The 27,016-nt window shown below is 42.5% G+C and overlaps 1 protein-coding gene across 1 annotated transcript in view; it reads right to left on the reverse strand.

Annotated features, from left to right (window-relative positions):
• Positions 1-27,016, reverse strand: part of Hasp (Hig-anchoring scaffold protein) — a 240,687-nt gene that overhangs the window by 156,193 nt on the left and 57,478 nt on the right. Inside the window, exons 2-3 of the mRNA XM_086968731.1 lie at positions 15,797-15,913; positions 12,547-12,582 (exon numbers count right to left, since the gene is read on the reverse strand). Of these exons, the coding sequence (XP_086824857.1) occupies positions 12,547-12,582; positions 15,797-15,913 (153 nt within the window). The remainder of the gene's footprint in view (positions 1-12,546; positions 12,583-15,796; positions 15,914-27,016) is intronic.

Below are 27,016 nucleotides of genomic sequence, written 5' to 3' on the forward strand. Positions count from 1 at the left end.
TTTCGAACGAAAAACTTTGCTATTTTCGATGAGAAAAGACTGCGCGAATGTGCCTACTCGACCAAAAGTGAGCTAGCGCGCCATGTTCGAAAAGAGATTTGCTTGAAACAAGAGACAAATGACTGCATGTTGCCATCCTATGGACTTTTGTTTAGCACACAAGGGAGAGGCCTCTTCACCTCAATCAACTGGACGATCTGATGTCGGAGACAGTTTTCGGAGGAGAATCGATTGACTTTATTGATGGTAACTTCAGATCTCGCATTGTTGGCAGTTAGCAGTCAGTAAAAAAGTTGAGCGGTTATCAGCTATCTCTTAGATAAATCTTTGGCTAATGTTTTCATTCTGATTATATAAATCACATGTTCTGCATAGTCTAAATGTATTGTTTATATCTACAAAGCTAACATTGGCATGTACCCGATAACAATCCAAAGCGTTAGTAAGCCCGATCAACTAATGCTCTTTTATAATTACTTGCATGTTTCTGTTGCTTATTCAGAGTTTGGAAAACTGCTGTACGTGCACGTGCCTACTACACGTAATGTTTTATGACGTCAAACATAACACTAATCGATAAATACAGTTGAATCAACAAATCTAGACTCAGCGATTCAAAACAACTCTTCCAGTTACATATCTGCTCTTAAAATTACACTCTCTCCCTGATAACTAATGTGTATCCTTGGGAATGCGCCTTTTAGGCGCATCAAATCATGCGGCTTATAGCTGAATAGGCTCTATTTTTGCCTGCGCCAGAACACATATAACCACGTATAATCATTCACGTCTTAACTGAAAGGTTTGTTGTCCTGATGTGTTGGTGCCAATAGCTTGCAACCCTTCCACCAACTGTTAAAGGCAGAAAGAAGGCAGATGAACAGTAAACGTCAGGGGCAGCTTGTTGGATCACCAGCTACAGCAATGAAACGTATATAACAGCAAGCGACAGCTTAAGAGGCTCTTAAAGAAAGAAGCGACAACAAGAAGACAACCAAGAACTAGAGAAAATAGATGCAAGCTCCAAATAGGGCGAAACGATGAACAATAAGGAGACAGATTGCCAGGAGATAGCGGCCTCGTAGTATAATAGATGGGGAAAGAATGTTTGAATTCATTGAAAATTAGAGAAAACCGAACCTTCGATTCAGTATATACTCCAGTCCGAAATTCATAGCCATCCGTGCGTTTGGCCACTACCACCGCTTTTTGTTGAATGACCGTCCGCATTCCGTCACTTGGAAGCTTACGATAGTAAGCTCTTCACTGGCTAGAATCGTTGGCCGCGTAGTTACTCAATTGTTTAAATGGTAGAAATATTAGCCTGATGTAAACGTACTTCGATCCACGCGGTCTTACCAGCGTGCGGCTCATTCTCGTGACTTGGTGTTTTCGTTCACTAGCTCTTCAACCACGCTCATGCCTCGGCGGCACTGGCCGAATTCCTGTCGACTCCACAATCAGCACCATTCTCCCCCCGAAATGATGATGGATGAAACTAATGAATGGACACACGAAGGTTCTGAGTGCGGGGTCTCCAGTCGCAGACGCCCCTGTAGCTCGATCGCTGTCCCCTAACCGCAGTCTACGGGCAAACGACTTAGAGGAACCAACACATAGCGGTGACAACGACGACGACGACGACGACGAAATAAACGATAAGGACGACGAACGAAGTGGTGAAGAATCGCCAACGAAAGAGCAAAAGAGAACAAGGAGCTGTGCATGGAGGAACAAAGCAAAAGCCTGCGCATACACGATGACCCTTGAGGAGCAGTAGCGGTCGCAACAAAAAGATTGGCCCATACCGTGTCTGTGTGTAGTGTATGAATACGTGGGTTTGCCATATGTGTGTACGCGGAACGATATTGCCCCAGTGCGGAAGAAACAGGCTTGATACGGTCCCTGTCGTTTCGTCGTCATCACGGGCTGATAAACCCAATGAACTTCAGCTAGAAGAAGCAACACCGTAAGAGCAGAAGGGAGCAGAGCATATCAAAGGGAGACGAAGGGCTATAGATCGAGAGTTAGGTTTCTATGGCTTTCTTAACAATGCGTCAGCCTCTTAGAACCTGCATAGCAAGTTGCCGCCCAGAATACAACCCGTTACCGCCGCTGTGAGAGATGGTTTGTCGCTTTTTCCATGAGCTATAAACGGATCAAAAACAAAAGGAACAGGGGCGCGATGAATAACTTTAGGCACCTTTGTTATGAAAGCCGAAAAACGCATGTTCTACCCCGTTATGGGCAAACAAAATACATATCAGGAGGATACAATCAAAGAAGACAATAGGAATGAATTTTGGAGGGTGGCAGTAAGAAGAAGAAGAAGATTATGAAAAATTGTGACAAGAGCACTACAAGTCGGGACTCAATACTTTAATAGGAAAATCGTGATAATGATTTTTCTAAAAAACAAACGCGTTGCTATCTGGTAAGCTGTACACATATCTCTATGTAAAGAACAACTTCAATGTTCTTTGTGGACTCCCAACGGAACTGACTGTCGATCACGGTGTCACTAATCACCTCATTAATTAATCAAACTATTAAAATTAGCACAATTACACTCAAAGATTTATTTAATATGGAAATTCTGGGGGTTGCTACTCTACGCATGGCGAAAGCCAAGGAGCAACCATTTCTCCGTATTGTCTGGAAGTCCGTATTCCTACCAAACTTACAGAATAACGTTACTGTCGAAATATTTAAAGAACACTTAACTGGTTCTCTGTTGCCTTAAAATCGCTTATCAAAAATCATTCGAACATTGTTTCGAGGTTTTGTTGTTGGATGTTTATTGGAAAACAAACAACAGACGACAATGTTTCCAAAACATCTCTGTATTCAGTAAGTTAGTAATATTAAAAGGTGTATTAAAGTAAAAATAAAAAGTACAATTAAATAAAAGTACCAAAATTGGCTAAATAAATTATTGCTAAAGTGCAAAACGTATACGTCAGTGTTGCCTAGATAAACGGATTTGTTTTTCGGCAAATTCATGATTCTGGCTTTGTGTAGCCGGCTTGCTCGTCAACTGATAAGTAAGTTAGTTTGGCTAATCTTAATGGTGTCATTCTCTACATCTAGTTGCAAACTCTTCCCGATGTAGGCATGCCATACATCCGACTATGAAGCTATACCTGCCATTCACCTTACTACAATAGTACGATATTTCTATTCTATAGTGGATATTTCTATTCAATGTCAAGGGTGTGCGCGACGTTTAACGCTCGTTACGCTGTGATGCAATTCCACTCTAAGAAGGACTATGCAATGTTGACACATAACAGCTACTGGGAGTGTAGCAAGAAGGATCACCGAAAATCCTCAAAAGGGAAAGTTTTTCTTGCTGAGTTGATCCAGCCGAGTGAACTTGTTGCGCCATCTGGCTTCATAAAAGAAAACTCGATAATATTATTAAGGCCAAAATAGCAGACAACTTGAAGAGAGTAAATAGACAATATTGTTATTGTTTATTCACGTCCATCTGATGGTCAGGACACCCCAGTGCAGTCTACACACGACACTTCGGTAGCTAGACTTCGGTTTACACATAGCGAACCTCATTCAACTTTAGTTCGACGTTATAATACTGTGGGAGATACCGCACCATCTCCTTCTTCCAATGGGTCAAAGGTTCTGAAGGTCCAAGAGACACCTCAGGCAATAGAAGCAGCTACGTGGATGGCCAGGAACCCAACATCCGTTCGCTAAAGGGACGCTGAAAGACGAAAAAGGGAAACCAAGAGACAAAACCTAGAAAAGGCCTTCTACATGTTGACTGCCTTGCCTATCTCGAGTCGAAGAGAGCTCCTTAATATTAATGGTCTCGCGTATCCTTGGGGCGCAGTCTCCCCCTCGCTTTTTTTCGCCTGCTCATATATCGGCAGAAGAGACGCAAGTCTGTCTATATAAGCGAGCCTGTCTTCGAAACAGTGCCAACAACTCATTCATGAGCTTTGGGACCGTTCTCTGTCCCATTTGCTGCTTCCACCACTTCATCGTCGCTGCTTCCTTCGTAGGAGTATGAAAAGTTGCACACTAAAGCGCTGGCCTTTAGGTGTCACCGTTTAGGAGTAGTTGCCCTCTAAATAACTATTTATTACTATCGCTCATTTTCGTCAGCATTTCTCACCGTTCGTGCACGTTTTTTCTGCATCATGGGACCGCGTTCTATTTTTCTTGATCCCTCGGCTTTTCTCATGGTCCTCATACTGTATAGTTGTAGATAATGGTCCTGCGAGAAGCTTGTTATCGCTTGCATTGCCCCCCAGTAGCCAAGGGAGTTCCCCCTCCCCCCCCCCAAATCTTCGCTAGGGGAATTTGACAATAGCGTCACGAACAGCTGGCTAGAGTACAGTAACTTGTGACCGTGCTGACCAAGCAAGAGCAAACATTTTGCGACATGTTATCCCCGTTTCTCATTCAAAATGGTTGAACATCACAGTGGAAGCTAGATAGGTGGTCGTGGGAAATGCTACGAAGACATCACAAAGAAGGAACAGAACCGGCGCTACTTGTTGCCGCCGTGTGTTGGTAAGACCAGCACGAGATGGGGCTATGGTCGACTAAGCAACGACGGAAGTGGCGTCACGCAACGAATTCTTGCGCTATCGAATCCCTCCATAACGTAATCATAACGTCATAAACCACAAGAATGCCAACCACCGACTGCACCGAAATAGCGTGAGTTATTCATGTTTTCACATTACCGCAGTTGCCGTATGAAGCAGACGCAAAGCACCGTACCACACTTATTTATGATAATAGTAGATCGTATGTACTCATTTACTAGGTCAGAAATGCTAGGAGACGCAAAAGCCTACATAATACTTGCTTGGTACCGGCGTGAGACGTGCCACATGTTCTATTTAATAACATTCAGCTACATGTGCTGGCTGTCTGAAGTATCGATTGGAAATAAAGCATACTTTTTTTTCCTATTGAGGAGTAAAACAAAACAATTCAGAGAAACTGAGTCGACCAGATGCCGCAGTTCCGGCTGACTTTAAATTTGATTTTTTAGCAACATTTGCAGAAAGGACCTTACCGTGTGTGCTCTTTAGTAGAAAATTAAGTGGCGTCAATCTTTCTATTGTGGTTGAAATCTTGCAACAAGCACCTTCAACGATGTTGTTACTTATAACGTTGAATGTACTTCGTGTAAGGAATATTGTAACAGTCACGCTAGTGAAAACTTAACTGTGTAGCAAGTTGACATTAAAAACTTTCGTAGTAACTTCATAAACGTCAATCAAAACCGAAACCTCAAGCTCGCGAATCAGTTCCGATGTTCAGCACACAACCGTATCAGTCATTGAAAATTAAAGATAACGCTATAACGAATGCATACACGACAAATGCGTCATGCTTACGTGCTGAATGAAATCTTTCTTATTAAATTTAATAAACTGCTGTCAGAGGCTACAACAAACATAGATTGACCCTTTAAGGCTAGACGATTATTATTATTATCATCACGTGAAGGCTTGTCCCGATTTAAGACGAATCAAAAGTTGCGCATGATTCTTCAATGACAAATTGAGCTCACCTTCACTACGTGGTCGTTCCTAATATGCGAACAGGGAGGCATTTTTCAGTTGGCAAGCACAACGAGCCTATGTTGAAAGTAGCACTACCACCGGCCGTTTTACTATTACAGAATTTCTTCTGTCTATTACACAATCTATCAGGCGCCTAACTGAATGTTACTTACTTAGCCGGTCCATGGGCGACATCCCAGAAGGGGATTATTAGAGATATATCAGCGATGGAAAACATTATGTATTGCTCGTTGTGGCGGTTAACGTGTGAAGATTGGAAAAAGGTTCGTAGGGAGATATCTTATCCTGTCAATTTCCGTCAACGCCAAGATGATAACAACGGTGAGAAGCACCATCATTTTAAACTCGTGTCTTATCACGTTCTTTTCAAGTTGATAGTGATTTGTATGGAGTACCTTATGGATGCGCGCATCATCATAGACTGGTGTTAGCATTATATACAATTTCGTAGGGAACGTAGCTGCCGATTACAAAATTCACATATTAGGATTTTAATGAGCGGTTCGTAACTGGCTCTTACATGTAGACAATGGACGTTTAATACTAGCAACTCCTTCAGTTTGCGCTTATTCAGCATAGGATGATATAGTCATCCTCTGCTGCCATCCTGCCGTCAGTGACTTCCCATCTGGCCCTAACGGCATTACTTTTCCTGGACAGGTCTGACTAACTGGACACGTTTTGAATTGATTTACATTATGTCATCTGCCTATAGATCACTATTCCACATCGTGAATGTCATATATTTGCTTGAATTTTGGCTCTTGACGGTGTGATGAAATATAGCGTTGCTGTTGAATCAGGATGGTACGTCATGAAATATTGAGTAAAAGCATCAGCAGAAGTCAACGAAGCGGACAGCAGTCACGATGAATCCGTGGACACAGCAGGAAGTACAATTCTTTAATTCTTGCTCTGTCTGAATAGTGAGGGAAAGTAGCTGCAGGTGCCATCGTTGCCCGCCGTAGAGACACCACTTTATAGCCGAGCAGGACCGGGTTGGCTGCATGCCTGTCCTCATCGGGCCTGCGTAGGCTTGTAAGTAGGAGTGAGTTAGGCAATGATGGTGGAACAAGTGGGACGACGAATCAGAGAACGAGAGGCTTTAAAGGTAGCACTAAGGAAAACAAAACAGAACAAGAAGGGTTTTGGACAGGATGCTTTTTCCAACCTCATCCGCACCTTTACCGGTTCTAATTCTGCTGCCGCCATTGCGCTTATAATCGCCTCGAAGGTCAGTTTCCCTTTCTTTAACGTACTATCTGATTTATCCCTTTGGGCAACGTTCCTTTGCCGATTTATGGAGCCTAACGGCATTACCTGTACTGAAGGGTATTACACGCCCATGTCTGCGACTTGTTCTCCTTACTTTTCTTTTGCTTACGCCTGTATGAATCTTCCTACGTCTTCTTACATCACCAGCAGAAAGCGAAATAACACATTTTTTTCAATTTTTGATATTCTTCGCGTCCATTTTTATGGCTTGACCGTTTTCCTCGTGGGCTTTGCCGGACCAATATATGTTCCTTAGTCGTCTGAGGTAGCTAGATCTGTTTTTTCATAGAGGTGAACATCATTCTTCTACCGTGAATGGTGTTGAAAGTGGCCTTGGTTTAACTGTAGTTTTTGAGCATAAGATATCTCGTCGACAGGTGTGTATGACTCCTGAAACGTCAGGGTACGTGACGACTTACGAACGACATATCTATCTAACGAGAAGATATCTTTTTTCATTCTTAATCTGATTCTAGTAGGTCTTAAGAGAAATAGGGAGCTAAGCCGTAGCATCTCCACTAGGCTTATCCAGCTGAATACGAACATGTTACAGTTCCCATAATGATTCGTCAACTCCCAAGTGATTTTGATCAGAGCTCTCGGGTTCTTTATGCACGTTGAGCACAAGAAAAACGTGCTATAGGAATTGGTGGTGCAGGTATTCCATAAAAATATGTCTCACAGCTTACTGCCGAACTACCTAGTTTAATGCAGTCATTACAAATCTAATCAAGCTGCGCAAAAAACATTTGTGTGTTTACTTCGCTTTGCAGTAAGTGTTTGTCTTTTTCAATTTTATGGTAATCCAATACTCTATACATATATAGAAGTATATACAGGCAAAATATCAGCTCTGTTTATAATGGGAGCATTATCAGCATATCCGAAAGAGGGAACAATTCTATCGAGAGTGGGAATAGAAGGGGCAAAAAACTGGAAAAGAATCGCATTACAAACACACTTCCATCAAGACAATGGTAATTTGCATGTGTCGTGTGAAATGCACATTGAAGTGTCTCTCTTTTCTTGGTTAGTGCTACTTTCTGACGCGAATAATGGGGCTGCCGAGACTCATGGCAGCAGCTCCTTCAGTTCACAGCTCGAGGGCATACGAGAGCTCGTTTGTTTAAAACAGCACAGGACCACCAATAGCAGGAGAACTAGTAGTGAGTCAGGGGAAAGCTCAGTTGGCCTAGGACCACGTAAATTTCTCGGTCATCGATGCATCTGTGAACGACTCGCCACGATTGCAGTAAAGGAATGTGGTAGGCGAACGCGCTTCAAGGAAACGAAGGAACCGTTCTACGGGCTCCAATGCCCCTTGACTCCAGAAGCACCACAGCCATATCCGCCTTCCTTCAACCACTACTCCACAACGCACGCAGGCTGCCCTCGCCCACAGGAAGTATGCGTAGTTTCGCGAAGCTCTGCCCATGCCTACCGTCCAGTGAGGTAGCATCGCGCGGTCATCCAATGCCTCGAGCCTCACGTCACTGTAAGCAACAAAACGAATCGACCCCAGTTGGGGACGATAGGGTGATAGTGGCCGCTAGGAAAAGAGGATCGGCGAGTTAACTTGAAAATAGGTAAACTTGATAATAAAACTGACAGTAAAAGGAGAAGCAAAATCAGACCTTTTAAGGAAAAACAGGAGCATCAATGTTGGTTCTTTGGTTAGCGGCTATGGGCGATGTATGGTTAGCGGTTTCCGTAGAATGTTCCGGAAATAAAGAGATGTCGTTGGACTGTCGGGGGGCTGTAAAGAAGGCGGGCTTTCTCGGCACCGCAAAACCTTCATAAATCAGCCCTAAGCGACAGGGCCAGCCGAACCAGTCAAATAAAGCTACGAAAAGGAAAGGCCAAAACAAGAAGAAGACAAGAACCAAGACAGAGTTTCAAAGCCGCTCCCAGGCGGCACACGAAGGAAGAGAGGTCGGCACAGTACGAGAAATGGTGCCGGCTTATGCTGCTATCTGATATTAACCATTAATAAAATGTTTTGTCATTTGCAACAGAATCGCTTTCTACTAAAACTTCTGCATGAGCGCTGGGTCATAGACGACTGGCAGCAACTCTATATGTCTGTGCAGTATGTTTTACTGTGGCAACGATTTGCTTTGACGGGTGCACACTGCGCCGGGGGCGCCGGATATTATTGGCTAATACACACGTTCGGTCGTTCGTCGCCGTATTCGGAGGCAAAGCAGGAAACGAAGTGATCAAATACACCCCTCAATGACGTAACTCTCACCGATTGCCGCCTTCGGCAGAGGAGAAACGAAATCTTTTTCGGTATTACCTATCTATCTATAGAGTTTATGAGAACAACGTGCTTGTGCCGTATGTCCTTGACGATAACAACATGTTTTTTCATTTTCGATGGCGTACTTGTTCACGTAATATATAGAAAATATCGAAACGGGTGGGTATGAATTCAAATTCACGGCCGAACATCATAGCAATCAAGAATATATAACCGTATCGACCCAATAGCTACTCGGGACAAAGGAATATTCTGACTATGGTCGCACAGCCACGAAATGATTGGCACCCATCAACAGCATCAGAGCCATGGAGTTAATAAATGCTATCAACTACTTTAGATCGTGCTGAGGAATTATTTTATTCCTTAAAAGCTATTCACGGCCTATCAACTGTTAGGATTAATAAGAGACCAACTTGTGACGAGTAATTTTCATTTTATCCACGTCTTTACGTATGATAAGATATACTCACCCGTGGTATTAGCTGTGGTCATACTTAACAGAGACGGTAGCATTTCACATAAAATAAGATGAACTTATGCTGATATGACGACACAACGAGGGCAGTATTAAAGATGGCAAAACCTTTTTGCTCATGAACTAACTGAACATATTTGGCCTGCCGTCTCATAAACAGACCACTTCTGATAAATGACAGCATCAGCCAAAAGCATGCTAGGTCCAGAAGGAAAAAGGCGTACCCTACCCTGGCCAGCCAATAAGACCACCCAGCTCACGGACAAACGATCGGCTTCAAAGCCAGCTAGCTCCGCGGCGCAGGCAAACGTTGAGGCCACTCTGGCGGGATGTGACGTCATCTCGCCTGCTGTAGCCTGTAATGAGATACCCAAACAATCGCAACTAGCAGTAGCAAATCGAGTAACCTTTTGGGCTTCGCAACGATTTAATGCGTGGTGCAATCTACAATCAAGCGAACCAGACGCTGGCCACTTACCCGTCCTAAGATGACTGTCCCGAGAGGCAGCCATCGGTTGACTTTTGCCTTTGACGTGAACGCTCAGCTTGTATCCGAGCCCAGCATCAGACAGTACACTTCTCTCCATTACCTTCCGCTCTTGGTGGCAGCCTCAGTACTACCATCAACATAATCATTGCCGTCGCCCCAGGCTTTGACGGATGTGAGGAGCTCTGGAAACTGTTCCTATTAAAGCCCAACGGACGACACAGGTGTCATTGCTGTCGTCATGCAAAAGCTTTCCCTATGAAGTTTTTTTGTCGCTGTCGGGGCGTCCAGCCGGCCCAAAGGGCAAAAGGGATGACGAGAGATAAGATAACGAAGGCTCCGAGCAATTGACCCATTGTACTCGAGGTTGCCATAGAAAGTATGGGACAGGTTGACATTAACTGCTTCTGCGCTCCTCACAGCTCCGTATCAAATCTCAGATTTATACGCTCGTATCAATGAGGTGTTGAATTCGTCGTACTAGAAATCGATGCCGCAATAATTCTGGATCGAGTGCTTCGGAACGAGAAGAGATTGCAGGACAGAAAACGTGCGTTCATGGATCGAATATTGGCGTCTCTTACTGGATTTTATATCAATCTACTACTCTTTATGTCAATTCGTAGTAGTTGTCAGGCGACAGCCATTTATAGATGATAGGTTGGCTTACTTAGCAAACGTTGACGACGACTCCCACAATAGGTCTTTAGTTAAACGAAGCTATGGATGTGCAATTCTTGTTATCAAAAGACTTGATTACATATGTATCAGACGTGTCACGAAGTAACGTCTGCTTTGGTGTACAGGTTCTCTCCAAACATGTCAGAAGGGTCGCCATTTGGAGATATAAGCCTCACAGGTTACAACTTGGGACGAGACTTCCTGACCCGTTGCTTTTCGCTCGGACGCACAAACCGACACCATCATTTAGATCATTGGTATTCAGCACCTTGAGTTTGTCCTCTTTTCATAAGCAAGGACATTTTGTCCTGGATCATTTAGGCTTTAGTCCCGCTATCACCAAGCAGATGGTTTTTGGCAAGACATTATTAGGTCACTATTGAAAATCTCAGCGATGACGTTGCATTATTGCGTCCCGCAGTATACAGCTTTTGTAGCCCTAATAAAGAAACTGCCTAGTGATATAGAGACGCACGCTCATTTACTTGGATCAGATCGACTGTGTTCGTGGCTCTACAAGAGACCGGTGCCGTTGCCCGGAAATGTATATACGTTAAAAGACTAGACCATGCTACGTATATTTGGTTATTGGTTGTTTTCGATACGCCAAATTGCTAGGTGTTCTGGTATAAGTTGAGATTTTAATACAGGGTCATCTCGATATCCCTATTTATCAAATGCATACGGATTCTATGCATCGAGCAAACTTTCGATTTGGACGTAACGTTCGTACTCTGCTCGTATCGTCGGCTAATATATGATTGCATACCTAAACTCAGAAGCTGGCACCACTCCTCTTCGAGGCTGTCTCAGAGAGGGATGTCTGTCATTGAAGGACGATCACGACATGTACGGTAGTACGCATTCGTTATAGCGGCATGCTCCAGTTGGCTCGAATCGTCCTCAAGGCAGTCATAATCATAAGCTATTGGTGTCGACGTGTCCATTGACCCAATTGCACGGCGTGCCCCTGTAGCCAACTCAGGCACCAACGACGAATGCTTGTAGCACAACAGTATGCGTATGCGTATACGTTACGCCCCTTCCGTGCATATGCAGCAACAGGCCAGATAAAGCACACACTGGAATGTACCAGTCGGTCATTTAATGCTTAAAAAACATTCTGGCTACAACGTTCCAATGATGTGTCTACGCATTAACGTATCAAAGATGAGAAGTAATACATTTACCCGAGATTTCGTCCAGAGCCAATTCTCACAAATAACATTCTCGTGCACACATACGACGCAGTACGCTTGCTAAGATCTCGCTGTGTCTCAAAACTGGCTCCACTATATGGCCACCCACAGAGACTACTTAAGTTACTTGCCTGCTTCATATATTGCTATCATAGTCAAGACGGGCCGTGCAATATGTTCTCAAGGTAAGAAGCAAACTTTCCTTTTCTAGTAGTAGTTAACAATGAGCTGTACGAGCCTAATCTATAGTAATAGCGGAGCAAATAGATAGTTCTACTGTAAGAAACGACGGCGGAATTCGGCCGCAAGCACCTCGAGTAGGTGAGTCCGACCCGTAATTTTTGAATGACAAAAAACATTTGGGCTTCAAGAGAAATATTATTGTCAAAACCATTCGAATGAGTATGAACTTTTTATTGCCCCGAACCTAGGCGCCATGTTGCACAAACGAAGATTTACAAAGGGGCGTGAATAATGTTGGAAACGTTCAGAGACTTCCGTCTTTCGCGAACTTTGTATTCGATTTCAAGGTCACTGTTATTTAGAAAGTGGGAAAAACAAGCGGTTATTTTTTCAGTGGATGTCTTCGAACTTACTATTATCATTGTCCGTCTCGTCCGCTTGGAGTTCTTCTGAAACAGAAACAAACAATTCTATTAGTAATTGCATAGAGCAGTCGCAGATAATAAATAAAGTCACCATCGGGCCTTCTATGCTGGCTAAAGCTAAGATCGAAAAATGGGAATTTGTATTTGTAAGCTCGACGGCTTTAAAGCTTGAGAAAACTAATCCCCTTATAGGATATAGTGGTAGAATTATGTTATAGAGAACGGAGGATAAAGTAACGAATCTTAATTACCATTTAATTAATGCTAAGATAAATCTTTAGGAGGTTTATATACTGAGCATGTCTAGACTCGTGGAATCCATAAACTCGATGATAGTTCAGGCGTGTTATTATCAGTTTGGGTATCGATGCATTTTTAAAGTGTTTAAGATCGTATACAAACACGCTTGATTTCAAGAAGCTTGTTCATAAATGTTGTTTTCGACACACATATATACGACATATATATATATATATACGAAAAGGATAATGTATTAAAAACTGAGGTGCTTCGTATTGTATACAATGTAGACTGTATAGTGTGGTTTTTAACTTGGAGACAAAACCCTACGTTTTATATCACCTTATTTATTGTATACTTGTGTAGATATATAGTAGTTTATATATATATATATATATATATAGGGGCACGGCTACGAACCGATCTGCGTTGCTAGCAGCATAGGAAGAACCTATGTAACAAAAACAGAATTTCACAAAACATGTACAGACAGTCAACAGGGTATGCCCTTACAACCTTTATTGCCACATGACGTAGAGCAAATTTCAGTCCATAAAAAAAAAATACAGCCACTTGAAAGTCGAGTGTCTGTAACACCAGTCGAAAAACTGTGACAACGACATTTATACGCGATAGTGTTATTTATGCCGTCAAGCTCACTACACCCACTCACTCTCTATACCTACCTCTTTCCTCTAAATCGAGCCTGCATAAGCTTAATATCTGCCTACCGTTTAGGACTCCAGTTTACTGATTGCTCTTAGACCAGCTCAAAACCCACATTTCTGCTGCTATTGCAAATCACCGATCCATATCAAACCCGTACTAGGCATTCCAAGTATAATACATACGCCTATATTTTGAGTATAGGAAAAGTGAGAATATGCTACGAGATGGCTAAATTATATATAGGATGCCTAAATTTTTTCACGTTTCGTGTATAAAATAAGCAAGCGGAACTTAAGTTTATTTAATAAATAAGCAACTGATAAACCTTACAATTCTGTAGGAAAAATCTGACGGGAATGTTTATATATCTAAGAGAAACGGCAAAGGCCAACCATTCCGATCGAATCCTAAGCTTGTTTGTGTGCAGGATTTCGAAATTCACTTGCATCTTTCTAGCGGCTCTTTACGCGTAATTTACGTATAATGGGAACCTGGTCAACTGGCTTTTGCACTGGGTTGCAGCGAAAACCTTTCGCGCCATGTTTTTTTACGCCTATATTTGCCTACAATTATTCAGTAACCCATAAAGCACTTACTTTTTGACCACAAACCCTTTATTTTTCACTTTTAATAAAACTTTTAGCAAAGTTTTATTAGCTTAAATCACTGGCTAACCAAACACATTTTTGGGAAATGTTCACCGTGCATCTCGAAATAGATGATGTACGTTTATCGTGCAGCTGCAATGTTAACTTTTTGAAGCCTCAGTCAGTTTGTTTACTTTTTGCCTTGGATTTTTGGTAGTGTAGCATATTCTGCAAAAAAAAAAAAACTTTTTTTTCTTTTTTGCAGAATATGCTTGTGTCTTGTGTGCAATAGTTCTGTGTGTGACGTGAGACTTATTCAGTCAGGGATCGAAGTTAATGTAGGCTCTATAACCTCTTTCTAGTTACCGGGAATCTCTTTAACCTATATAGCTTGTCTAGCGTAGCTAGTGCACTGGTTCTACGGTGGCTAACCATAAAAACGCTTCTGTCAGCACATTATTGGTGTTCTGAAACTAGAGAGTTTCCTCTATGAACAGATCATATCGCGTTTGCTGAGTTAGGTCGAAAACTTCTTCATGCGCAACTTCTTATTACTAGTAGTAAACACCGAAAGATAAACACAGCGTATCCTATACCAGGTTCCACCAACAGACGCCAACCGCGCAATACAGGTGCAGAACAGTCCTCAAAGCAACATGTTCCTCTTGCGTTTTAACATGCCGATTTTTAGACTCTCGCTACTGCTCGTCACATTTGCAGCAGTTAAGGTCACACTAGGATAGATAATATTTAAGTTCCCACTCAGCTATCATAGTCAATGATTTATGAACGCAGTTGACGTAATTTTACGCTATCACGATAAAAATATATTAGAAATTCCCGTTTCAAGCACGTACTCATACCTATTCGCCATAGTCTTCGCCGGATGTGACGTATCACGTTTTAGCAACTTGAAGCCTCGGCTTTGTTGTAGCCATCAATACCACATAGTGATTGCAGACAGCGAAGATCAACATGGAAGATCAGCGAGTGTTAAACATAACACGCTTTATAGACAACGGTACGTAACTGTAACCGCTTAGCATAGGTAGCCTGTTGAGCAAAGTACTATCTTTCATGGTACAGGTTCATCTTGGTAGATAACAGATTGTAGTTAGTAAACATTGAACAAACGTACTCGTTTCTAAAGGCTGACTGGAAATAGACTAGTGGTAATAACAAACGTTGTAAATGTGCTTAGCTCCTAAACCTGTTTTTTTTTTTTTCTCTATTTGAACGACCTTTGTACTAATTTTAGAACATTTCTACCATCCTTTCTTTCTCTATTCTATTCACCGCACATCATATCTAATTCAATGCTTCGAATTCTACTGTTGTGGTTAAGTATCATTTTAGACCGCTGGGCCCTTCCAGCCAGCGTAGAAGCAACATATCTATGCCTGATAGTAGTGGACAATGATATTGTCAAAGCACTTCTTCGTAGATCTCTATAAAATACCACTCACTATATTATTATACACTGAGATAACAACTAGTCCTTTTGAAAAGGCTTTCAGGGTTTGTTGATAGCCTGTGTGCCAAAAATACTCAGCAGATTCGACTGAACATCCATATCTTTTGGTAACACAGTCGAGTTGTTACGAGAACAACTCAAGATTTAATAAATAGCTGTCCGCTGCTTTGATTTGGCCGCGAAGTAAAAAGGTTTATGGGTGTCTCTGAGAGATCTTTTCGACGCACTATAGCGAATCAATATACACTTATTCCGTTCCCGTACTCACCTTCTGAGAACTCCCAGACATCGGCGTCGAAATGGCCCGCCGGAAGTGGGCTCTGATCTCTGCTGCTGCTGTCCTGGTATAATTTGTACAGCTCGGCCGATGTGCCGCTGGGTGCCGCTACAATATAGAAAAAAAAAAAAGAAGGAAAAAATCCACAGTTATACAAGAGTTTATTGTGCGTAGAATGGTAGAAAGATGCGAGCCCACTGTTTGATTGATGGTTACCATGTTTGTAATATTACCGTAAATGTATGCAGAACTGACCGCCGACCTAATGGGAGTACGCAGCATATAGCTGAATCGTCCCAGTTTTTGCCTACGAGGCTTTTTTTTTTGCTAAAAATTCTTTGTATGTACTATTTCTTGCCGGATATAGAGCATCTATGAATATCTATTTTTTTCCACATCAGCAATACACGACTGCAGTGGAATTGTTGTTCTTACACTTCCTCCCTGTACAAACACGGATTCCTTTATGCATTGCGCTTTTCATTCAATATATCAGTCAGTGTCATCAATTTTCAGAGCGCAACATTAGTTTTCATCAATTGCACGATCTTATTTAGATTATACAACGTACCGGCAGTTATCGCTGCTACTACAAATGTAGGTTGAACCAGCGGGACTGCTTGAAAACGTCTATATACGATAGGGCTTATCTGGACTATGTATCAACCCGGGTTTCATCAGTGGCCCACCATGGGCCATCATAGCGAGAAATGGGCCAGCATACACAGTAGAATAACGTGCGTAGACACGGTTCGACAACTGCCTTCGCCACATATCGTTGTCGTTCCAAACTTTGACGATTTTTCAAGCATCTGCGACCTCAGCGTATCCCACAGTCACCGACTAACGTTCCACTTTCGTTGTCGGCGTACGCACCGTGCGACGTACGCCGCCTCATGAATACGTACGATCTGCCCGAGAGCTTTAGTTTTTCTCCCACTATCCCCTTGCAAATTCGCCTATTTATCGCATAAGGAGCGCTTACCCGCACATGAAGGAATACACACAGGCACCTGCTCGCTAATTATGCCATGTAAACGATGTCTAAGATCGCATTGTGCAGGAATTGCTAAAGGAATTCAACTACTCAGGGATATAGATGTGTAGCACATGTATCTATCGCTTTCCCTATTCGACTTTATCCCTAAACAAAGCCTCTGTTTTCCGCCGTCGTGTCCTTTCACTGAGAGACGTATTCGGTCTTTGTAGGCGATCATAGTTAAAGCTTCCGCTCTGAGCAACGAACGTGAGATGGACGAAGGGCTCGACTCATTACATCGTGTACATTCACATTGTTCAATCAATGCTTAGCGAAATACAGCAGTAGGCCCCTGGCGGTATGCTAAGGATACCTTACTCTCCCACTACAGAAGAGTGGCTGAGATATACTCTACAAATCCAGTTCTGTCCGTTGAGTCTTCACCAGAAGTAGTAATAATAGTAGTCGTATTAGGTGCTTGATACAGGATGCTTCGCACTAACTTTCTCTCCGACATTGTCCTGCTTCCGCCACCTTTGTCCTACGTGTCTACCTCTCTCTCTCTCTCGCTTCCTTAATTAGAAAGTAATTATCCGTAGGCGATGGGGTGGCAGTCTGGCAGACTGTTTACCGGTAGCGGGCCGAGGCCCATAATCGGTTCTATGAGACGACAACGACTCTGCCAGCGAGATCCGGCGCAGCGGAGCCGACGCTAGCGCAAAGGAGTGTACTCCTGTGCCTGTTCAACGATCTATTTCCAGGAGAGTCAGGCGAACTACCGGACAGGCAAACGGAGACGACGATTCGGGGGGGAGCGGCGCTCAGCAGTTGTCCAGCAATGATCAGGCCGCAACAGGGCGGCCATCAAGGAACATCATTGCGCAGGTGACCCACACTACGGCGGCGGTTACTCCGGCTATATGGAGCGAAGGCTGGTGGAACTTCTCTTCCCACCAATAGTATGGCTCTCCAGCCAACGGCTAAACTAGCCAACCAAGGAGGCAATCCTATGTTATACGTGCATCTCGATACGAGATAGTGGCGGCAGGAAGCAGAATATGCGGGAAATCGGGGGTGGTTCTTAGGGCCGAAGAGTGCCCGCTCCGGCGGTTTGACGTCCTCGGCCTGAGCCTAACGGCAAGTAGATCAACAGCCGGCACTAAACGGCCAAAGTTCGGTGTCCTACTTGTTCAGATGTATGATAGGCTAATCGGACAATTGACTAGCGAGAATATACCGCTGCGTTATCTGGATATGACCTAAGGTAATTGGAATAAGTGTATGCCTTCAGGACAGATCCACAGAGTGGAGGAAGCCGGGTTGTCTAACAAACCAGCCAGTGTAGGCTAAGAGATGATGGGAGACGAGAATAATCCCAGGGGAACAAGATGAGGGGAAGGGAGATCATCAGAATGCTTGAGAAACGTGGTGTACGTGAAAAGCTGGCGTTGGTCTTTGCTGCTGAAACCGGTCCCGCCTAAATCTCTGCCGACCCGCTGAGCCATCGGGTCTCCACGTTCAACACCTTCGTAACCGCCTACCAACCGTCCTTTCTGCAATCTCGCTTAATTCGCCTTAATCGGGGATCGCGGGGAGAATAAGTGGGAAACAACAACAATGTCGATGACCGACGAAATGTTCGGCAGCGTGTGGGAGGTCACTGCCGCTAAATCTATGGAGAAAAATGAAAGCGCCACACCAAAGGGGGATCGCTTCACCTCTGACTAAGAGTAGTGGTAGTAGCCTAGCTATAAAGCTAGGTCGAGAACTCCTAGGGGAGAAAAGGCAAGTTTGTGCAGCGAACAAGGTATGCTACTGGTGGAAATGGTGGACGAGAACCGGCGGGGACATTGCTGCTCCATGTGGCTCTACTGATGTTTGGGAAGAAGCCAAACCTGGGAAAAATCGGTGAACCTGTAAGCGCGCCGGGTAGCAAGCAGTGCAATAGCTCCAACTGGAACCGCACAATGGAAATGCTCGAGTGAACAAGGAGAGATAGTGGACTCAATAAGCAAACTAGTGATCTGGTTTCGTTCACTGCCAGTCTCCGCCAGTGCAGTCTCTGCTAGCCGAAGCAGCAGAAACCACCTATACAAGTCGATGGGTAAAATAAGGGGCTAGTTCCACCTGTTCGAGCAACAGCAGTAGGTCGAACCAAACTAACTCTATCGGGAGTCCCAGACAGCCGCTTAGGCAGACAAAGTCGCTGGCTAGCACACTTTACTAGAAGACCTCACAATAGGAATGAAGAAGGGGTCTGTGAGGTGATGAGATGAAGGCAACTGATTGACTTCCGATGGCACAGACAGACCTTTTCTCTGTGAGGTGAAGCGGCTTTTGACCCAGAAAAATTGAATTGATGCAGGGGGCGCGGCTGAACATAGTAGTAAAAATAAAAACCAAGAGGAAAAGCAGTGATAGAAAAGGCGAAGGGCGCGGCAAATAGGAAGTTGTGTATTCCCATGTAACTGCTGTCGCTGAGCCGGACTAAAAAAGTTCGGCCTCGGAAAAGAGAAACCATGTACAAAGTGAGTTAATATTGATCTTTTCCGCTTCCGTTTCTTAATAGCCAATTGGCTATGTGGATGAAAGAGGACGCGCTAAATGCTATGTTTCCATTGTGCCTGTGCAACCTCTAAGTAACTTACAAGTTTACCTTAGTCTCATCTGATTGCCGCATCATACGCATATGCATGTTTCGTTGTATAAGGCAAGAAGCTGGGCTGAAACAGGTTAGCCGATTACAGCCAGCTAATAATTTGCATGGCCGTTTACTGGAAGATCGAGGTAAAATCTTTTCTATCAGAAAAACTAGCATCGAATTCCTAAGGAGCCTGAAGTGAATTTTTGTGCAATAGATCGGCTTTTATCCGCTGCCATCTTATCATAAGATAATCGTACGTCGCCAGGAGCCCAAATTGGATGCAAAAGATAAAAAATTATAGTTCTTTCGTCATAAGAAACTTTGCAACTAGCACTGGTGTTACTTTTAGAGAAATCCTGTATGCCTCGATCGATTCTACGTATTTAAGGTGGATGAACAGATATTGACGTAAGATAAATTGTTGGTCTTTGAGGACGACGGCGAATTGTGTGCTAGTTTTCCTACCGGGCTTAATTGACGACCCTGAATTCCGAACTTCTCAGATCAGTCAACCAGAACACGGTCGATCGGGAATTCATCAAACGGTACACTAGCCGCTAATAGCAAATCCGACTACTTCTAAAACAATTGTTCCACCTAGTGAGCACACTGCAGTGATACATGAATATAGTCTACTAATGTAACGGTCGAATCACTGAGATATGAGCCCGTGAAGAGCTCATCAAAACTGTAATTTCTCCCACTGTATGTTTCGAGTTCGTTATTTGCGTACGTTCTCCCGCGTTGCCATGATTTGTTTTCCGCAACATATTACCCTCAATGGAATAAAGCCAATCACTATTATTAGGCGAGCTCGTTGTCGTTGCAAAGAGCAAGCAGGAACTTTTACCTTTACCTCGTATAACGTCACTTAAGCACACATCAAGAACTAAAACATTCATCTTCTGTGCGTGTAAGATGCCTGCTTCGGCTGCCTTTGATGACTGTGATTATCAGTGTTTTTATTACTACCATTTCTGTTTTCTCTATACGTGGTAGTAATAATTTGACGGTTAGCTATCGTCGCGGCCTCTCTGTAAAGACGGTCTGAGCTGCTCGAGATAAGGCTGGTACCTTGTTAAAGACCTGTTGTGTGCTCAGAAGCGCTATCTAAATGTTTGTGTGTTTAGTGGAAACCTTCCTTCTGCTTGGCTGCAGCAACGGCTAATGCAAGTATTTTGGTGAAAAAACGGCGAGAGGAAGAAAGCAACTGAGGATGCCGGCAGAGTGTGGATGGCCTATGCTCTTTTTCGTTAAAATTGAGGGCAAAGGTAATGGAGGCGTGGGCAAATAACGGCAAGAGGGTAGCTCGCGAGTAATTTGATAATGACACGGCAACGCGGCGGTGCATAGTAGCAGAGAGAGATGTAAAAAAAAAGGAGGATGAAGGAAGCACACCAGAAACACAGCGCGAATCTGCAAACCGATGGTTTTCAGGGCCATGTGGCCACGACCCGGAAACTCCTTTATGCAGGCAAAGCGAGTGGAAAGAAAGAAATAGCTAACGAGTGTAAAAAAACTAGCTTATCTTGTGGACAAGCCGAACAACAGTATCCAGACAGTCGTTGCTATTAGAGAGCTGATTATAAAGGCATGGTTGCAGGACTTAAATTGTGCCGGCCTCCTCGGCGTTTTCCTCGTGTGGTAAAAACGGGAAAAAACCCACATTGTATAAGTTTTGCTCACGGTAGGCAAACGGAAAACAGTGATAGTGTGTGTTATGCCAAGAGAGATCTTAACAAAACGCCTGCAACTTCAAACCAGACCGCGGTAATCATACGCGACACCAGGAGGAGCGGGATCACTGGTGTGCCATCATTCGTGCTTTTGTATGAAGCTATGCAAAAAAGAAAATAGCTAAATAATAGAGTTACACAAGGAAATACCTATGTAAAGCCCTCTATTCTAGGCTAATGGTGAAACATCAGTCAAAGGTGCTTTAAATCGCTATATCATTGGATCGAACGAAGTTTCCTATATGAATTTTTTAAATGAATGCGGCTTGTCAATAATAATTGACGATCGAGCAATGTTTTTTTGATAATTCTTCGTTCATTTTGCTCCTGTCTGTATTTCGTGGGCTTGTCTTAAACAATGTTTATCAAAGAAGAACTCATCTAGATGTATATCATGCGACCCCAGAGTCAGTCCGTCATCAATGTAGCCTGAAACCAATTTTTTGATAATGCATTCGCTCATTATAAGTATTAGGCTATTACAAATAAAACGGGCGGACTTTAAAATTGAGTAATTTTTTAACCGTCAGCAGATAAAACAGGTAAATACTTCAGTCTTTTAGAAACTTGCAAGTGAACTCTAGCTGAGTTCACCCCAGAAGAAATGAGCTCAGAAGGAAGAACGTCTCTCAGCCTCACAAATCAACGTGGTCCGGTTTTTGTTCCTGGATGACTATAGCGGTGGGGATATTCATTGAACATTGGTGAGGTCATTAGGCAAGGAAAGCGAAAGCACAGCGTTTGAAGGGTACAAACATTTCAAGAGCAGAGATTAGAATGTTCCAGATTAGCGAACAATTGAGCAGATATCGGTACTCAAAGAAACAAGACCGCATTCTTGTCTTCGAAAAAATTTTTTTTTTCGAAAAATTTAAAGCATAACTTGTTGTCTAATAACTAATAATAATAACAATAATAGACTCAAACTGGCATTTCACATATAGCGCGTTATAGAAATATAACCCAAACACCGAAAATGCAAAAACTACGTAAAAAATGGGCCTCCCGTAAATTGGGCCAGTTGGAGTTGCATGCGATATGTTCCACGTGCAGTATGCGGAACAAAGGACCCGTCTGGAGCATACGGCCGCCATAAACATGGTTCAATCTATACCGTTAGCCGGAGAAAGGCAAAGGAGAGAGTAGCGTCGCCCTTGAGGGAAATCAAGTTCGATGGCTATACTACTTGCAACTTATCAGTTATTATGAGATACTCGTCAAAAATTAAACAATAAATGTAGTTCGGTATTTCGATTTTCTCAAGGGACTCACGGACTATTGACCCGACAATCAAAGGCACCCGCTTTTGTTGCTTGATGACAACACCAGGCTTTATTGCCATGCCTGAACCACTTCCTAAACCACCTTCCTTGAAACAAGGAAAATCTAACTTCAATTCGCTCGCCTATTCTTCGTTCTAAGTTATGAAAAGCCTTATAATTACGAGGACCTAGATAACTTAAAAAAAGGCGACTGGTGAAGAAGTATATCCCTCCATTACTTTGTGTCGAGAAGCCATAGATAGAGCAATTACGTATGAAAACGTAGACGACTGCCAGAAGCTATGAAAGTGTTGCGACAAGTGCTTAAAAAATAAAAAAGTATCACCCTAGCGCATATTAACATTAGCCCAAATAGGATTCGCTTGAACATAATTGCACAACGCCGCTTGCATGTTTGCCCCTTGTTCAGCTTAGTTTAATTGTGTCTTTATTTCAATAAAAACGTTCCTACTTAATGCGCTTATCGTTCAGAGGCCCCAGTTTGATTAATCTGAAGTAGTACACAGCAGTTTTACATTAGAAAAGTATACGTACGCATACCTAACACAAATATTTGTTCAACTGTTATGTTTTGGTTGTCAGTACTAGCATATCGTAAGTTTGACGACCGACCTTTTCAACTCAATAGGACATCCCCATGGCGTATTTGGCATTAGGCCGAAGTCCTCTTTGCTGCAACTGCGTTCTTACAATTATCAAGAGCGGTTTTGCGGCCACAGGTGCCGGTTCCTCAATAGTTACCGAATTTTGCGGCTGATTTTTCTCACTTCATCTGCCTCTATGCCAAAGCATTATATGAGAAAAGAAAGTAATTTATAAGTACATATGGTGTGACCTTTCGTTATACGATTTCCCAATTGTTTAAGTGACTACTGAAATTTTTAATAATGTATCGCATCTTACGTCCATTTTGGCCGCGAAACGATATATTCATACGAGTATAACGTATAGTCGTTGTTGAGACCTAAAGGGAAGCTTTTACCTGTAGAAAACACTATTTATTAAAAGGCTTTGGAATGTATTTCTAAAAAGTTAATTAATTAATAAAAAATTCGCTATTATGAACAGATTTTAATACTTGGTATGAATACAGACACGTAGGTGACGTGTTAGGCGCAAAATAAAAGGCTACCTTTTGCCGACCGGCGGCTAAAAGGGTCTCACAGCTTTCGACGCATGGGACCCTATCGGAAACGGCTTGAATATCGATTAAAAATAATACAAAGCAAATTTATACATATATATTTGGCCCGGTCTAATCTAAGGTAACCAGCGAACTTATAGAACAATAGATTAACCGTGGGAAGAAGTAGCCAATATACACTTTTTACCGCTTTAGTCAAAAGCGAATTTCGCCAAGTTAAAACATTAAAAAAATCGGCCCTTTCTTATCTAACCATTTGGAAACATGTGCTACCCCGCCAAACATCAATAGAAGGACATCGGTAATTACATATAAGCAAAACAATGAACGGATATACTGGATCTTACGGCCTGAACCCTGGTACTTGCGTAAAAATAGATGGGCTTGCCCGCGACCACGGAGTTCTCTCGACCACACCGTTTTTCAATTTGGAATTGAGCACGATCACTCAAATCCCGTTTAAGGAGTAGCAGTTGATTATGGTTTGTTTAGGTAGGCTTTGAATAGACAGGCTTTCGAGCTATACTCGAAGATGAACGAACTACACCCGGTCCGGCTCACGAACAGAAGCTGGCAAGGTAGTACACCTTCTATATGGGTCGTGACTGTGTCGAACACTGTCATTTGGCATTGGAAAGATAGTACTATTGCGCTGTAAAGTCTACTATTGTATTTGTTTGTTGAACGTACGTTCAAAAATAGTCGTTAATACATAGCTGCAGCTTAAAAAGGTATTTTCCTAACTAATATTAATATGAAGACCTATCAGTGGTCTTCGAGTCATCAGCACTGGCGAGATGTATTTTTTAAAAATATTTTTTTCGTCGATTCATTTTTCTAAACTTTTTTCGCAAACAGTTTTATTAAAATAGCTACATCCGCAGGCACCGCGATTGTAGTGTTTTCTGGAAAGGGAAAAACTCACGTGATAAAGAAACGTACCGGTGATATCGAGAACGATGCGCTCAATATCACGGCATTCCTAGGTTGAGAGCTAAAATTCTGCTTTACACAATAGACTCAATGAAATGTCTATTAGCTGACGGCCAGAGCTGCGTAAACTATTCACCTTCATTGAACGTTCTGATAATGAATAACACTATGAAGCTTTGCTTATACGCTTTATACTGCAACGTCTTCAGATCTACATTTCTGTCGAAATCGGTGGAGCCGTTGAAGTGGCACATTACCTAAGCCAGACAACGCAATGAAAAACTAATACCTACAGTGAGTCACTCAAATATATAATACAATGGCCGACAAACCACCATTCTACGCTGAAGAATGAAAAGCTACCATTGCTTCGATATACGCAAACACAACCAGACCGAGCTGACGGAACTTCGAATAACTCGATGCGCTACGACAACGAACGAGGTTCTGTCAGCTTTCTATAATGCCCAAGCAGACAACACTGCCTCCGGTAATCAGGACAAAACACATAATTTCTAGGGTAACAACGGTCAATAATCGGACAATGGACCAGTTCCACAAAGGGTGACGAGGGTCAAGCAAGAAACTTGAAGCAGGAGAAGCTTCAGATCATGCGGAAGTCAAATAAAAAAAAGCGCAGTACATGAAGCGAGTGAAACTTCATGATTGAAGATAATTAATAGCTGAAATAACAATTTCTAAAGGGTACATACAATTATACAACACGGAGTTATAATGTTTGCCTAATTATAATGCTTGTAAAACTATTGTATTAATTAGAACTGCGAATTTCGTATGTAGCAACTATGTAGTCAGAATCTACCCTATTTTATACGGGGGCCACTTTTGGAACCACACAGCTGCTGGCACTGGATAGGCTTGGCCGGCAGTTAACCCTTCCGTTTTGCTTTACGTAAATACACCTTGGGTACAATAGACCTGACCTGATGATAATCAACCCTTTTATTTCGCCACCATTGACCTGCGGTCAGGTTATTATTATTATTATGAGGTCACGTCTGTGGGAGTTGTATGCATTAATATTAAGGGATAATAGTACAAATAATCAGTAATTGAATTTTCTAAATGAGCCAAGGCCAAAATTGAAATATTTGTTTCCACGGCGGTCTTTGTTCCGTTTCCGATCGTTGCCGCGACCCTGGTATATAGTTACTTCTGCACATTTTAAGCTAGTTTAATAGCAGACAACATCGTACATGAGCCAGCATTCATCCTCTCTAACGAACAAGTCACTTATAGCTTTGTAGGATTAGGGATGTATGATAGTCACACGCGCAAAAAAAAAAAACAAAAACAGCCGTAGTGAAAACACTACACGACAGCGATGCGAAAGCTGAAATAAATGACTGTGACAGAGCCGTTGCCGAGACAATAGCCTCACGTTCCTAATCTGGCACAGAACTGAAGAGAAACTGGCTAGCGCTAATAAAGTGGGCAATGCTACAATATAAACCATGCGAAAAATTCACAAGAACGGAAATTTGATTATCATATATATTTATAAGCGGTTTTAGCCGCAAAAAGCTACATAATTAGGCTTCAAGTGCATGGATATGAACGCAACCAACCACCGCAGATGTGGGGTAATATAATACACAACTACACCATAATAGATCCCACAATTACAACAAAAAATTCGTCTTACACAATCCAGCCTAAAAGCATAACGTCTATACGGCTGGCACACTTAAATCCATTACAAATAAGCAACTAAGCCGGAAAAAATGATCAAAACTTAGATCAACCAGTGTCTTTCTTACCTTGTCCCGTACGGCTAGAAATGGCTGACATACCTCAAGTAGCCCAAAAAGTCATCTAAGTTTATAAAGCTCTAATAATCTATTACAAACGGCTGGATCGTGGTTTATTTTCCATTTTATCTATACCATCCAATTTGGTCTTCGGAGACGCTGCAGAATAAACCTAGCCCTAACGCATACTCAGAAAGGTATTACAGCGACATAGAAGGGAAGAAGCTATTAGCAACAATATTCGTTAAAAAGAAGCTGACCTGGTTGATGAAAACATTTTACTAAATATCCTAGCCTTAATAAGATCCTGTGAAACTCTGCCAGTTGTCTTCTAGCTTTAGCCAAATATGTGCAACGAAGAATACTGATCAGTAGCAAATGAAACCATGTTTAGTACCTTCAGAGCACGAGTATTTCTGGAACCCTTTTCTTCAAATACATAACCGCTGCATTACTTGCAATTAGTAAAATGATGTAATGACGTAACATTTCTAATTTTCCAAATTCCCAAATAATATGGGAAACTAGATTATAGAAATTAACGACGAATTACCTAGGGTGGATAATTTGTTCAAGCAGTATTAACTATCAGCGTAAGCACTGCCGAAGCAACGCCATAAATTCAACAACAGTGACCTCCATGTTTAGATCAAAGATGGACGCTTGCTCCGTGTACACAAATTTAAGCGCCTATTCTCGATCCTTTCATATATCTTTTAT

This window comes from Varroa jacobsoni, unplaced genomic scaffold, assembly GCF_002532875.2.
Source record: "Varroa jacobsoni isolate VJ856 unplaced genomic scaffold, vjacob_1.0 scaffold_562, whole genome shotgun sequence".
NCBI lineage: Eukaryota > Metazoa > Arthropoda > Arachnida > Mesostigmata > Varroidae > Varroa > Varroa jacobsoni.